Below are 14246 nucleotides of genomic sequence, written 5' to 3'. Positions count from 1 at the left end.
CCCCATGGACTGCAGCCCGCCAGGCTCCTCCGTTCATGGGATTTTCCAGGCAAGAGTACTGGAGTGGGGTAATCTCTAAATAGGGGCTGGAGAATTCCCAGTACCTGTGTCTCTCAACCACCCGCAACACTCCATGTCTTCTTCCTTCTCTTCCAGGAAATCTGTCTTCCCTTGATTGTGTAACTGAAGAATGACTCTTTTCATAGATAGTGACGAATGGTAACATTTGCTTTTAACTGGGACAGTTTGGAGAAAAAACGAAAGGTAATTCTGACAGAAGGAATTGTAGGCCTGGTGGCAAGGCAGTGAGAAAAAGTGGGACCCTGAGCTGGTCAGGTTTCAAAGCTCGTGTGTTTGCAGGGCATCCTGCAGCCTCAGCTCAGCGTTACCCGCCAAAGGGGTTGCTAACCCTGCTGATTCTAAAGGAGCTTCCCTCCATATCACAGTGTTCCATTTTCTTCACAACACTCTTCACTCATCTTGTGAAATGACCTTATTCATCGGTTTACTTGGTGGTTATCTATCCCTTATTGTGGTTGTTTAGTTGAAAAGTCGTGTTCGACTCCTTTGGGACCCCGTGGACTGTAGCACACCAGGCTCCTCTGTCCATGGGATTTCCCAGGCAAGAGTACTGGAGTAGGTTGCCATTTCCTTCTCCAGAGGATCTTCCCGACCCAAGGATCGAACCCAGGTCTCTTGAGTTGCAGGCAGATTCTTACCAGCAGAGCCACCAGGGAAGCTCCCAATATATGTAGAACATGACAAATATTCAAATACACATCATTAAAACTTGAAAGAGTTTAAAGAAAATCCCACATGTAAGTTTGAGTTTGCCACATTATTTTAAAAATCCAGTATTCGGGGCTTCTCTGGTGGCCTAGTGGTTGGGAGTCTGTCTGCCACTGCAGATGACACCAGGTTCGATCGCTGGTCTGGGAAGATCCTACATGTCCCCAGGAGACTGAGCCTGAGCCACAACTACTGAGCCCTGGAGCCCGTGCTCTGCAACAAGAGAAGCCCTGGCAATGAGACACCCTCGCGTCGCCACTGCAGAGTAGACCCCACTCACTGCACCCGGAGAAAGGCCACGCGCGACGGAGACCCAGCGCAGCCAAAGATCGCTAAATAAATTAAAAAATCCATCACGCATTATTGTTTAACTCATTCCAAGCTTTAAAATATTTACTTGAAATGCTCTTTAAAGTATAGTTATTGAAGTGTAAGTCACACTTTTAGGATGGTCCTTACCACAGCTGCCAAACATAACTTCCCAGATTTTTTTAAAGGAGTTCTTAAGCACTGAAAGAACTACATGCAGTTTGCAGGTACTGTCACAAGCCAGGACGTAAAACTGGTCCTCACCACCAGTCCTTGAACACCAGTGAAGTTAACAGGCCCGCAGCGGGGAGGAGGCCCCTGGCTGAACCCACCCTGAGGGGACCGCCTCGTTTGGGAAACCGAAGAGAAGTTGGCATCATTTACTCTAGAGCCCAGAACCACATATTTCAAGTAATTTTATTGCCCTCCAGTCGACTAACGAGGGGTGGAAAGAGAAGGTAAGAGAGGAGGAAAGGATAAGGGAGTGAGAAAGAGAGGAGATGGGGGGAGACAGAGAGAGGGAGAGAAAGGAGGGAAGAGATGGGCGTGGCTCGCGCACAGAGCTGCGCTCCAGGCCCCGCCCCCGTTTCCCAGGTAACCGGGTAAACAGACCTGTCTCCTCTTCCCTGTGAACCCCGCTAGGTGTTGAAGGGGCAGGGACTCAGGGTGGAGATGTGCTCTTTTCTGAGAGTGCCGTCCCCCAAAGGGTTGGGGCCCTCCAAGGGGTTAGGAGCTCCCCTCCAGCCCGGTACAGCTTACCCCTCAGAGATGAGTGCCCTTGGACCGGGAATGATGGTGTCTGGGAGGAAATCTCCCCTGAGCATGGAGGTGGGACTCGCCCCGGAAGGAAAGGATGACTTAGAAGAGAGGAGAGTCTTCACGGGAACATCTCCCACGGAGCTGGGGCTCAGAGTGGGCTTAGGAAAAGATTTCCCATGTAGTAAGACATATGAGGAGAGGATGGCATCACCAGAAATAAGATCTCCTTCCAGCAAGGGGCTTGAACTGAGATTGAAAAGACAGAATATGTCTAGGACCTTCATGGATGGGAGTAATTTAGGAGTCAACAGGGTCTCAGCCTCACGGGAAACAAAACCTCCTCTGAGTGTTTTGCCTGGAAGAGTGGGTTTAGAAAAGGAGCGTTTTCTGGCAGGGTGTTGTCCAGGAAGGGTAACACAGCCTCTGCTGGGCCTGGTGTGTGGAAGTCCACAGGCTTCAGGGGGCAGATGTCCTGTGACTGGTGACCCTGAAGGGTTAGGGGCGTCAGTGTGCAAGCTACCTGCTTTGGGGATGGAGCGTAGAGGGGAACTGGGAGGAGAGTCCACCTGTGTGGTGATGAAGCCCAGCGCAGAGACGGAGCCTCCTGTGGAGGTGGACATGGGGCTCACCCACCCAGAGGAGCCAGCTGAAGTGGAGCCTCCAGAGCCCCAAATGGGCTTGGTGATAGAACCTTCGGAGTGCCAGTTGGCCCAACAACCCGAGAAGCAAAGGGAAGCTGAGGACGCTGAACCAGGAGTAGAACCTTCAGGTCGCATCAGACCCATATACTCTGGGAAATTTTTTGATCGGACGCCTTGCTGGCCAAGTGTGAGTTTTTTCCTGATACTTTCCCCCTTTCTCCTTTGACGTACATTCCATCCCTCAGTCTGCATCTTCAATCTTCTTTCTGTAGGACATGTTGTATCCTAGTGTTCCTGTAGCTTTTTTCAGAAACCTTTTTCTTTTTCCATTCATTATTCTGTGAGTTATTTATTCTTTCAGTTAAGACTTGTGGTGACCATTATGCTGAGTCCAGGGCACTAGCAAATGAAAAGCACGTGGTCCCTACCCTATGGGTTTAGGTTGTCACTCCAATGTTGAAGATGATAACTAAACAAATATTATATAGACGTCTAGATGAATAGAAAACCAGTGTGATTCTTCCTTAATAGAGGTACACTGTACACACGGAGCTCAATGGAAAATTTAGACAGTTTGGTTTGGAGGAGATGGGGAAGTCTTTACAGAGCCAGTAGTACTTGAGCTAATTTAGAAAGGTGTCAGGGGACTTCCTTGGCAGTCCAGTGGTTAAGACTCTGCAATCCCAGTGCAGGGGGCATGGGTTCAATCCCAGGTTGGGGAATTAACATACTGCATGGACTGCAAGGAGATCCAACCAGTCCATCCTAAGGGAAATCAGTCCTGAATATTCATTGGAGGGACTGATGCTGAAGCTGAAGCTCCAATACTTTGGCCACCTGATGGGAATACTGACTCATTTGAAAAGACCGTGATGCTGGGAAAGATAGGAGGTGGGAGGAGAAGGGGACAACAGAGGATAAGATGGGTGGATGGCATCACCAACTCAATGGACATGAGTTTGAGCAAGCTCCAGGAGTTGGTGATGAACAGGGGAGCCTGGCGTGCGGCAGACCATGGGGTCACAGTTGGACATGACTGAGCGGCTGAACTGATTCCTTAAAAAATGTGTCAGTATTTGTTAGATGGGAAAAAGGGTTGAGGCATCTTGAGCCCAGAATGGCATACAGCATGACCAAAACTTCTTGAGTTGGGAAAAGAAAGAAAGTGAAGTCACTCAATCGTGTCCGATTCTTTCTGATCCCATGGACTGTAACCTACCAAGCTCCTCGGTCCATGGGATTTTCCAGGCAGGAATACTGGAGTGGGTTGCCATTTCCTTCTCTTAAGTTGGGAGGTATAAGCAATTCTGTTTAGCCGGCAGAGCAGTAGGAGATGAAGAAGAAATCCAAAGGTCCACAGTGTGGGAGTAAAATGTATGGGTAGAGAGCAAAGGTGGATCTTCATGAGGGAGGAAATAAATACAATTTGCCTTTTGAAGAGATATTTATGTTATCAATAGTAACGGTGGACTGGAAGGGAAAGATATTGGATAGTTAGAAGGCTATTTCAAGGTAATGATGGCCTGAAATTAATGCAGAGTTAGAAAGAACTGATAGGAGAAGCTTTTAGGAGATGGTATTGTTAAGAGTTGCCATCCAGTTGTGGATCTATGTGGTGAAAGCCAGGGAAGCTGATGGACAACTTAGGAGTTTCTCGGTTGATAATGAGACATCTTCCGGTTTGGTGGCCCGTGAATATCTGATGAACACCCGCACTTGCCATCCTGAGTTTGAGACGTCTGCAGGGTACCAGATGAAACAGCCAGGGAGACAGCTGGAGCCGTGGGTGGGGTGGGACAAGAAGGTCTGGGCAGAAACCTTGGGGAACACGTGAGACAGTCAGAAAAAGGAAGGTCAGCTAGGTAATTATTGTATTTTTTTATTTTTTAAACATTTTTGCCTTGCTATGTGGCATGTGGGATCTTAGTTCCCCTACCAGGGATCGAACCTGCTCCTCCTGCAGTGGAATCACCAGAGACGTCCCAACTACGTGAGTTCTTGAGGGCAAGGATTTTCTCCTATTTATCGCATAGCTTCATGGCATATCACAACGCCCAGCTTATAGTTGCCATTCAGTAAACATATGTTTGATAAATAGAAGGAGGGCTGGATGAGTGAGTGGGATAGAAGAAAAAAGTGAGTTGAAGAGGGTGGTATTGAGGAACAGAAAGGGAGCATCCTTAAAATGTTCCGGGAATGAAGGAGAGATTGGAGAACACAGTTTAGCTGAACTGGTCACAGGGATTCTGCAGAATTTTCTCTGTGCGTCTTCGGACTTCTGTTCCCCTTGGGACTCAGGGCGTTCTTTTGCCTCTGACCCCCTTTAGTCTGGTTCCCTCGTTGGATTTCCCCAGCCACTCTCTTCTCACTTGACCGTGCCTGCTTCTCCTTTCTGGATGGATTCTGCAGTCTATGGCTTCAGACCTGACCTCACGCAGGAGCGGAGACCAGCTTCCAGTTTCTGATACAGGCAATTCTCAAACCCCTGCTTCCTCCTACCTTTCACATCCTCCTTTCTAAATGTGAAAGGATAGGGAAGAGAGCTTCAAGGAGAAAGTGACCAGTAGTGTTAAAAACGTCCTCCTTAGGGGAAATAGAATAAAGATAAACCAGCTTTGGACATTAAGGGAACTAACATTGTTAGAATTGTTAGAATTCAGATTCCAACATACTGAAGAGTGAAATTAGAATTAGAGAAAAGTATTGTGAATTTTTTTTCCCCTGAAGAAGTGTGACAGTGAAGAGAATGGAGTAAAGATTCGTTTAGGGATATGTTTACTTAGTGAATCAGGAGGGGAGGTTGAGATAACTCCAATGAGGTGACGAGCGGAACCAGACCCTAGGTAGGCAGGAAGGAGTGGAAATGGGATCACAGGCAAGAGGAGACATGAGCTAAGATTAGAAATGAGGCTCCTTTTAAAATACATGTGTAAATATTAAAATATCTGGGCCTTCCTTGGTGGTCCAGTGGTTAAGACTTTGCCTTCCAATATAGGGGCTGTGGGTTCCATCCCTGCTCAGGGAGCTGAGACCTCACATGCCTTGTGGCCAAAAATCCAAAACATAAAACAGAAGCAGTATTGTAACAAATTCAATAAAGACTTAAAAAATGGTACACAACAAAAAAATCTGAAAAAAAAAAATTGAAATATCTACTTTCACTATAAAACAAAGATAATAACATGGAAAAGTGAGAAAACAGGAATGAAAACACATGTAATCTCATTACCCTAACACTATGCCTACTGGGGCACTTCATTGCATTCACATCAATTAACAGTTATTGGTAGTAACATTGCTACCCATGTTACTTTAGAGGGATTAACTCTTTACAGGTGATGAAAATGAGGCAAATTAGATAATGTGGCCAAAGTCTTACAGCTAAGAAGTGGTAACCCCAGGATTTGAAGTCACAAATTCCAATTTAAGAGTACAAGTTTTTGTGGCTTCCCTGGCAGTCCAGTGGTTAAGACTCTACCTTTCCAATGTAGGGGATGAAGGTTCGATTCCTGGTCAGGGAACTAAGTTCCCACATGCCACATGGCATGGCTAGAAAAAAAGAATCTGAGTTCTTGACTGTACTATACTTCCTGTGACATTTTTCTCCAAATTCATTTTCATGTAGTTGTTATAGCAAGCATTAAAACTGTCTTTATTTTCACTTATTACTATTTAATACATTTTCAGAGTTGTTACAAAGAACTCAAAAAAATTTTTAGTGATAAAAACAACATTTCTTTAAGTTGATATGTGATTCTTTAGCTAATTCCTTCCCTCCCTTTTTGGACAAAAGATTATTTCCCCACTATTTTTCTGTAAAAATAGTCTATGAACTTCTTTAGGTATTATATGTCTTAGAATATTTCCTTAGGATAGAGTCTCAGGAGAAGTCAAAGGATGAATCTTTTTCTAGTTCTTATTGCCAAATCACTTCCTGTAAGATTGTACCATTGAATTTTAAAAATTAATAATGATTTGTAAGGCATTGTTTTAATTCACATTTATTTGATTTATAATGAGACTAAAAGCTGTTTCATATGGTTGTTTTCATTTTTTTAAAAAAATTCTTATATCTGGTCATCTTGCTGAACTCTGATTAGTCTTTATTGCTTACTGTTTCTTTTGGATTTACCAGGTAGACAATCATATTGATACTATGGTCTTTCCTTCTTTGATGTTTACCATTCTCACTTTAATTTCCTATCTCACTGCATTGCCTATGGTCAATGATACAATATAGAAAGGCTCTTTTCAGACCTTAATGGGAATGATTCTAACGGTTCACCATTAAGTATTATATTTGTAATACCCATTCCCAGTTTGCTAAGTATGTTTAAAAATCAGGAATAGAACTTGAGCTATGAAGAGCTTTCTCTGCGTTTGTTGAAATACATCTTTTCTGAATTAGCATGGTTAATTTTCTAATAGTGAACCATCTTCATGTATTTGGGGTAAGCCCTACTTGGTTGTGATATATTATTATTATAATATACTCCTGGATTTTATTTCCCAGATATTTATAGGATTTTTGTATCAATTGTTGTTGTTCAGTTGCTAAGTCATGTCTGACTTTGTGACCCCATGGACTGCAGCACGCCAGGCCTCCCTGTCCATCACCATCTCCTGGAGCTTACTCAAACTCACGTCCATTGAGTTGATGATGCCATCCAACCATCTCATCCTCTGTCGTCCCCCTCTCCTCCCACCTTCAATCTTTCCCAGCATCAGGGTCTTTTCTAATGAGTCAGTTGTTCACATCAGTATTGGGCCAAAGTATTGGAGCTTCAGCTTCAGCATCAGTCCTTCCAATGAAAATTCAAGGTTGATTTCCTTTAGGATGGACTGGTTTGATCTCCTTGCTGTCCAATTGGACAAAGTTTTCCTTTTTGTGTTATCTTTCTCTAAGTTTGGTGTTAGGGTAATGCTAATATGTGAAAAGGATTGGGAAGCCTTCCATATTTTCATTTTCTTTATACTTGCAACAGTTTAGATATTATGTGTATTGCCTACTTCTTGTAGACTTCGTAGAATTCATGTAGCTGAATATGCCAATAAAATGGACAACTTGGAAGAAATGGACAAATTCTTAGGAAAGTATAACTTTCCAAAACTGAACCAGGAAGAAATAGAAGATCTTAACAAACCCATCACAAGCACGGAAATCGAAACTGTAATCAGAAATCTTCCAGCAAACAAAAGCCCAGAACCAGATGGCTTCACAGCAGAATTCTACCAAAAATTTAGAGAAGAGCTAACACCTATCTTACTCAAACTCTTCCAGAAAATTGCAGAAGAAGGTAAACTTCCAAACTCATTCTATGAGACCATCATCGCCCTAATTCCAAAGCCACACAAAGATGCCACAAAAAAAGAAAACTACAGGCCAATATCACTGATGAACATAGATGTAAAAATCCTTAATAAACTTCTAAAGCAAACAGAATCCAACAACATATTAAAAAGATCATACATCATGACCAAGTGGGCTTTATCCCAGGAATGCAAGGATTCTTTAATATCCTCAAATCAATCAATGTAATATACCACATTAACAAATTGAAAGATAAAAACCATATGATTATCTCAATAGATGCAGAAAAAGCCTGTGACAAAATTCAATATCCATTTATGATAAAAACCCTCCAGAAAGCCGGACTAGAAGGAACATACCTCAACATAATAAAAGATATATATGACAAACCCACAGCAAACATTATCCTCAATGGTGAAAAATTGAAAGCATTTTCCCTAATGTCAGGAACAAGACAAGGGTGCCCACTCTCACCACTACTATTCAACATAGTTTTGGAAGTTTTGGCCACAGCAATCAGAGCAGAAAAAGAAACAAAAAGAATCCAGATAGGAAAAGAAGAAGTAAAACTCTCACTGTTTGCAGATGACATGATCCTCTACATAGAAAACCTTAAAGATTCTACCAGAAAATTGCTAGAGCTAATCAATGAATATAGTAAAGTTGCAGGATATAAAATTAACACACAGAAATCTCTTGCATTCCTATACACTAACAATGAGAAAACAGAAAGAGAAATTAAGGAAACAATACCATTCACCACTGCAATGAAAAGAAAAAAATACTTAGGAATATATCTACCTAAAGAAACAAAAGACCTATATATAGAAAACTATAAAACACAGGTGAAAGAAATCAAAGAGGACACAAACAGATGGAGAAATATACCGTGTTCATGGATTGGAAGAATTAATATAGTGAAAATGAGTATACTACCCAAAGCAATCTATAGATCAATGCAATCCCTATCAAGCTACCAACAGTATTTTTCACAGAACTAGAACAAATCATCTCACAATTTGTATAGAAATATAAAAAACCTTGAATAGCCAAAGCAATCTTGAGAAAGAAGAATGGAACTGGAGAAATCAACCTGCAAGACTTCAGGCTCTACTACAAAGCCACAGTCATCAAGACAGTATGGTACTGGCACAAAGACAGAAATATAGATCAATGGAACAAAATAGAAAGCCGAAAGATAAATCCACGCACCTATGGACACCTTATCTTCGACAAAGGAGGCAAGAATATACAATGGAGAGAAGACAATCTCTTTAACAAGTGGTGCTGGGAAAACTGGTCAACCACTTGTAAAAGAATGAAACTAGAACACTTTCTAACATCATACACAAAAATAAACTCAAAATGGATTAAAGATCTAAACGTAAGACCAGAAACTATAAAACTCCTGGAGGAAAACATAGGCAAAACACTCTCCAACATACATCACAGCAGGATCCTCTATGACCCACCTCCCAGAATACTGGAAATAAAAGCAAAAATAAACAAATGGGACCTAATAAACTTAAAAGCTTTTGCACAACAAAGGAAACTATAAGCAAGGTGAAAAGACAGCCTTCAGAATGGGAGAAAATAACAGCAAACGAAGCAATGTACAAAGAATTAATCTCAAAAATATACAAGCAGCTCCTGCAGCTCAATTCCAGAAAAATAAATGACCCAATCAAAAAATGGGCCAAAGAACTTAACAGATATTTCTCCAAAGAAGACATACAGATGGCTAACAAACACATGAAAAGATGCTCAACATCACTCATTATTAGAGAAATGCAAATCAAAACCACAATGCAGAATGGCTGCTATCCAAAAGTCTACAAGCAATAAATGCTGGAGAGGGTGTGGAGAAAAGGGAACCCTCTTACACTGTTGGTGGGAATGCAAACTGGTACAGCCACTATGGAGAACAGTGTGGAGATTCCTTAAAAAACTGGGAATAGAACTGCCATATGACCCAGCAATCCCACTGCTGGGCATACACACCGAGGAAACCAGAATTGAAAGAGACGCGTGTACCCCAATGTTCATCGCAGCACTGTTTACAATAGCCAGGACATGGAAGCAACCTAGATGTCCATCAGCAGACGAATGGATAAGGAAGCTATGGTACATATACACAATGGAATATTACTCAGCCATTAAAAAAAATACATTTGAATCAGTTCTACTGAGATGGATGAAACTGGAGCCCATTATACAGAGTGAAGTAAGCCAGAAAGAAAAACAACAATACAGTATACTAATGCATATATATGGAATTTGAAAGATGGTAACGATAACCCTATATGCGAGACAGAATAAGAGACACAGATGCATGGAACAATTTTATGGACTCTGAGGGAGAAGGTGAGGGTGGGACGTTCTGGGAGAATAGCATTGAAACATGTATATTATCATATGTGAAACAGAACACCATTCCATGTTCGATGCATGTGACAAGGGCTCAGGGCCGGGGCAATGGGATGACCCAGAGGGATGGGATGGGGAGGGAGGTGGGTGGGGGGTACAGGAAGGGGAACACATGTAAACCCATGGCTGATTCATGTCAATGTATGGCAAAAACTATTACAATATTGTAAAGTAATTAGCCCCCAACTAAAATAAATAAATTTATAAAATAAAATTAAAAAAAAAGAATACATATGAATCAGTTCTATTGAGATGGATGAAACTGGAGCCCATTATACAGAGTGAAGTAAGCCAGAAAGAAAAACACCAATACCGTATACTAATGCATATATATGGAATTTGAAAGATGGTAACAATAACCGTATATGCGAGACAGAAAGAGAGACACAGATGCATAGAACAGTCGTATGGACTCTGTGGGAGAAGGTGAGGGTGGGACTATCTGAGAGAATAGCATCGAAACATGTATATTATCATGTGTTAAACAGAACGCCAGTCCAGGTTTGAAGCATGAGACAAGGGCTCAGGGCTGGGGCAATGGGATGACCCAGAGGGATGGGATGGGGAGGGAGGTGAGAGGGGGGTTCACGAGGGGGAACCCATGTAAACCCATGGCTGATTCATGTCAATGTATGGCAAAAACCACTACAATATTGTAAAGTAATTAGCCCCCAACTAAAATAAATAAATTAAAAAAAAAAAAGAGCTCATGTAGCTGAAAGGCAAAGAACAGGCGCTCACCGAGGGCTGGCATGGTGAAGCCTTTGATGCCCTTGGGGTCATCCAGTCTCAGAGGAGCGAGGACGTGCATGTGGGTGGGGTCAAAACCCATGCTCATGTTTGGCAGTGAGGACAGCTCAGATGGAAATATCTAGCTGCCGAGCCTGCTGAAACCAACCCCCGAGGACACCTGCTTTCCACCAGGCCATTCCAGTGTCTGGGAGAGGGGTTGGACGCATCTCTGTAAGGACTCCCGTCCTGTGGCTGCAGGCGAAGGTCTGCCCTGACGGGTTACGAGACCCCGCGGCGCCTTCTTGTCCTGAGCAGCTAGTGCACTGAGCCCCGAAGTACAAAGAGGAGAAAGGAAGGAACGTTTCAAAGAAAAGTTTAAAAACCTTCTGTTGTCTACAATCACTAGACAGTATGTTAGGTGCTAGGGCTATACAAAGATGAGAAATGATTCAGTACCCGCTTTCAAAAAACTCTTACAATCCAGAGATTTGTGACCAACAGACTAATGATTTTACACTGTGGTAAATGTCATGCAAAGAGATGCCTTTTTTTTTCCCTTGTTCTACACTAAGAGAAAGTGGAAGTGAAAGTGTTACTTGCTTAGTCATGTCTGACTCTTTCCAATCCCATGGATTGTAGCCTGCCAGGCTCCTCTGTCCATGGAACTCTTCAGGCAAGAATACTGGAGGGGATAGCCATGCCCTTCTCCAGGGGATCTTCCTGACCCAGAGATTGAACCTGGGTCTCACGCATTGTAGGCAGATTCTTTACCGTCTGAGCCACAAGGGGAGCCCCTGATGGCTATTCAGGGAGTGGGTAGAGGCAAAGGGTTCACCCATTTGTAAATCTTATGAGAACCTGATAATCGTGGAAACCCTGGTATTCAAAAAAAAGTCACAGAGCTTCTCTGGTGGCTCAGTGGTAAAAGAGTCTGCCTGCCAATGCAGGAGACACAGGTTAGATCTCTTGTCTGGGAGGATCCCATATGCCAAGGAGCAACAAAGCCCATGAGCCACAACTATTGGGCCTGTGCTCTGGAGCCCGGGAACTGCAGCTACTGAGCTCACGTGCTGCACCCACTGAAGGCCCCCAGCCCAGAGGCCGTGCACTGCAAAAGAGAAGCCACTGCAGTGACAAGTCTGCACCGCAGCTAGAGAGTAACCCCTGCTCACTGCACCTAGAGGAAAGCCCATGCGGCAGCGAAGACCCACACAGCCGAAAATAAATACATAAATAAAATTTTTTTAAAAACTCCCAATTTTTGTCTGAATTTGCAAAGAGCCAGTTTGGGCAGAATTCTCAGAAGTGGATGGTTTCATGTGCATAATGGGTTCAGGGTCTAATGTGCAGAAAGGTTGATGCTATCACTCCTCTTTTTTGATGAGATATTCCGAGTTAGGGATATCTATGAGTAAAACAGTGATCTTGACCAAGGAGGAGATGGAACCTTTATGTTAGCCTACCCTGCATTCGGAGAGTGGACGATTATGGGCTGGTGGATCTTTCACAGCTGAAAATGGTCTTCTATCAACCTTCCTGAGGTGACTTGAATCTTGGGAACCAATGACGTGAAGTGAGAGAGGGACTTGGTCCCTGAAACCTGTGTTTTGAGGGCTGACTGATGAGGTGGCCAAGTGAGGCGGTCCTGGTGTGGCGAAGAAGGCGTGTGGAGCTGGTCAGCGGGCTGGGAGTTTGCTTGCGCACAGAGGGCCCGAGTGGGCAGGTAAAGACAGGACAGGAGGGGCCAGGCTTCTTACTGGCAGAGAAAAAAGTCACAAATACAGAGAGGAGGAGGTGGAAGGAATCCTGTTGTGTGAATTGTAATTGGAGGTATCAGTGGAAACTCATGGTATATCTGCATATCTATATCTAGATAGCTCTACGTTTGTAGAGCTTTATTTATTTATAGGGCTTCCCTGGTAGCTCAGCTGGTAAAGACTCTGCCTGCAATGTGGAAAATTTGGGTTTGATCCCTGGGTGGGGAAGATCCCCTGGAGGAGGGCATGACAACCCACTCCAGTATTCTTGCCTGGAGAATCCCATGGACAGAGGAGCCTGGCGGCTACGGTTCATGGGGTCGCAGAGTCGGACACGACTGAGCGACTAAGCACAGACTACGGTTATATCTACATCTATGTCTATATCCTTGTCAATATCTAAGCTATAACTAAATAGAATATTATAGAACTGATACAGCTGCAAGTGTGTGGGGGTGTGTATATGTCACACATTTCCTAACGTCATCCTCTTAGAGGATCTAGAAGTAGGGTTTATCTTGTAGCAATGAGCACACCAGAACCTGGATCTTGATTTCTAAACATCATTCTCTGTTAAAGGGAATCAGGACTCCGGGGGAGTCAGGACTCTAGGGCTGGTGTATTATAATAGGAACTTGGAACACTTCTGAGAGCCAAAAAGGAAGAAAATGCTCAAAGAATATTGCAGATATGTCAAAGTGGTGCAGAAACAAGCCTGAAAGGGCTCCTGGAGGGGTTCCACCAAACTATTACACTTTGAACATTCAATACCATTGCCACTGAATAAAAGGAAAAGGGGGGAGGGATAAATTAGAGTATGGAATGAACCGATACACACAGTGCCATATATAAAACAGATAAACAGGGACCTACTGATAGCACAGGGAACTATAGTCAATACCCTGTAATAACCTATTATGGAAAATAATGAAATGCAATTTATATATAAAAATAATTTATTGAAAATTCCTTTATGAATTGAAAATTCATAAACATTTTATGAATTTAAAAGAATACATACATATATATAAATCAAATCACTTTGCTGCATACCTGAGACACAGTATTGTAAATCAACTACTTCAATTAAAAATTGCCATTGACTAAAATAGAAATCCATGCACTTAATACTGATATAAAAACATGAATGATTAAATAAATAGTAAGGAAAGAGAGTTTCCTTTCAGTTTAATTCCAGTTAATATATGTAGATGAAATAGTGGAATGAAAAAATCACAAGTTGACAACCATCACAGTAGTAATGGTTTAGACAAGAATCATCAGCGGATGTTAGAACAGTAGGTAAAGGTTTAGGGACTTCCCTGGCGATCCGGTGGTTAAGAAGCTGCCCTTCCACTGCAGAGGTGGTGGTGGGGGGCGGCTGGAGAGGGTGCAGGTTCGATCCCTGGTTGGGGAACTGAGATCCTGTGTGCCGTGTGGCATGGCCAAGTTTACTGAGGGACTGGATATTTACATGGAATATTTTCTTTTTATTTGTGGTGTAGTTCATTCACAGTGTGT

At 42.9% G+C, this 14246-nt stretch overlaps 1 protein-coding gene across 12 annotated transcripts in view; it reads left to right on the top strand.

Annotated features, from left to right (window-relative positions):
* The first annotated feature begins 1738 nt into the window (after positions 1-1738).
* Positions 1739-14246, top strand: part of EFHB (EF-hand domain family member B) — a 59406-nt gene continuing 46898 nt past the window's right edge. For 11 of the 12 annotated variants that reach the window (XR_014073751.1, XR_014073749.1, XR_014073747.1 and 8 more), the window contains exon 1: positions 1739-2685. Coding sequence is in view for 8 of the 12 variants with exons in the window: in XM_081559292.1 (XP_081415418.1) it covers positions 1771-2685 (915 nt within the window). In the remaining 4 variants the exon portion in view is untranslated. Of the gene's footprint in view, positions 2686-4825; positions 4969-14246 lie in introns of all 12 variants that reach the window. The other variant, XM_081559330.1, reaches the window with a different exon arrangement.

Source organism: Giraffa tippelskirchi, chromosome 2 (genome assembly GCF_054371585.1).
Source record: "Giraffa tippelskirchi isolate mGirTip1 chromosome 2, T2T-mGirTip1v1.2.pri, whole genome shotgun sequence".
In the NCBI taxonomy this organism is placed as follows: Eukaryota; Metazoa; Chordata; class Mammalia; order Artiodactyla; family Giraffidae; genus Giraffa; species Giraffa tippelskirchi.
This window is presented reverse-complemented; position numbering and strand designations above follow the sequence as displayed.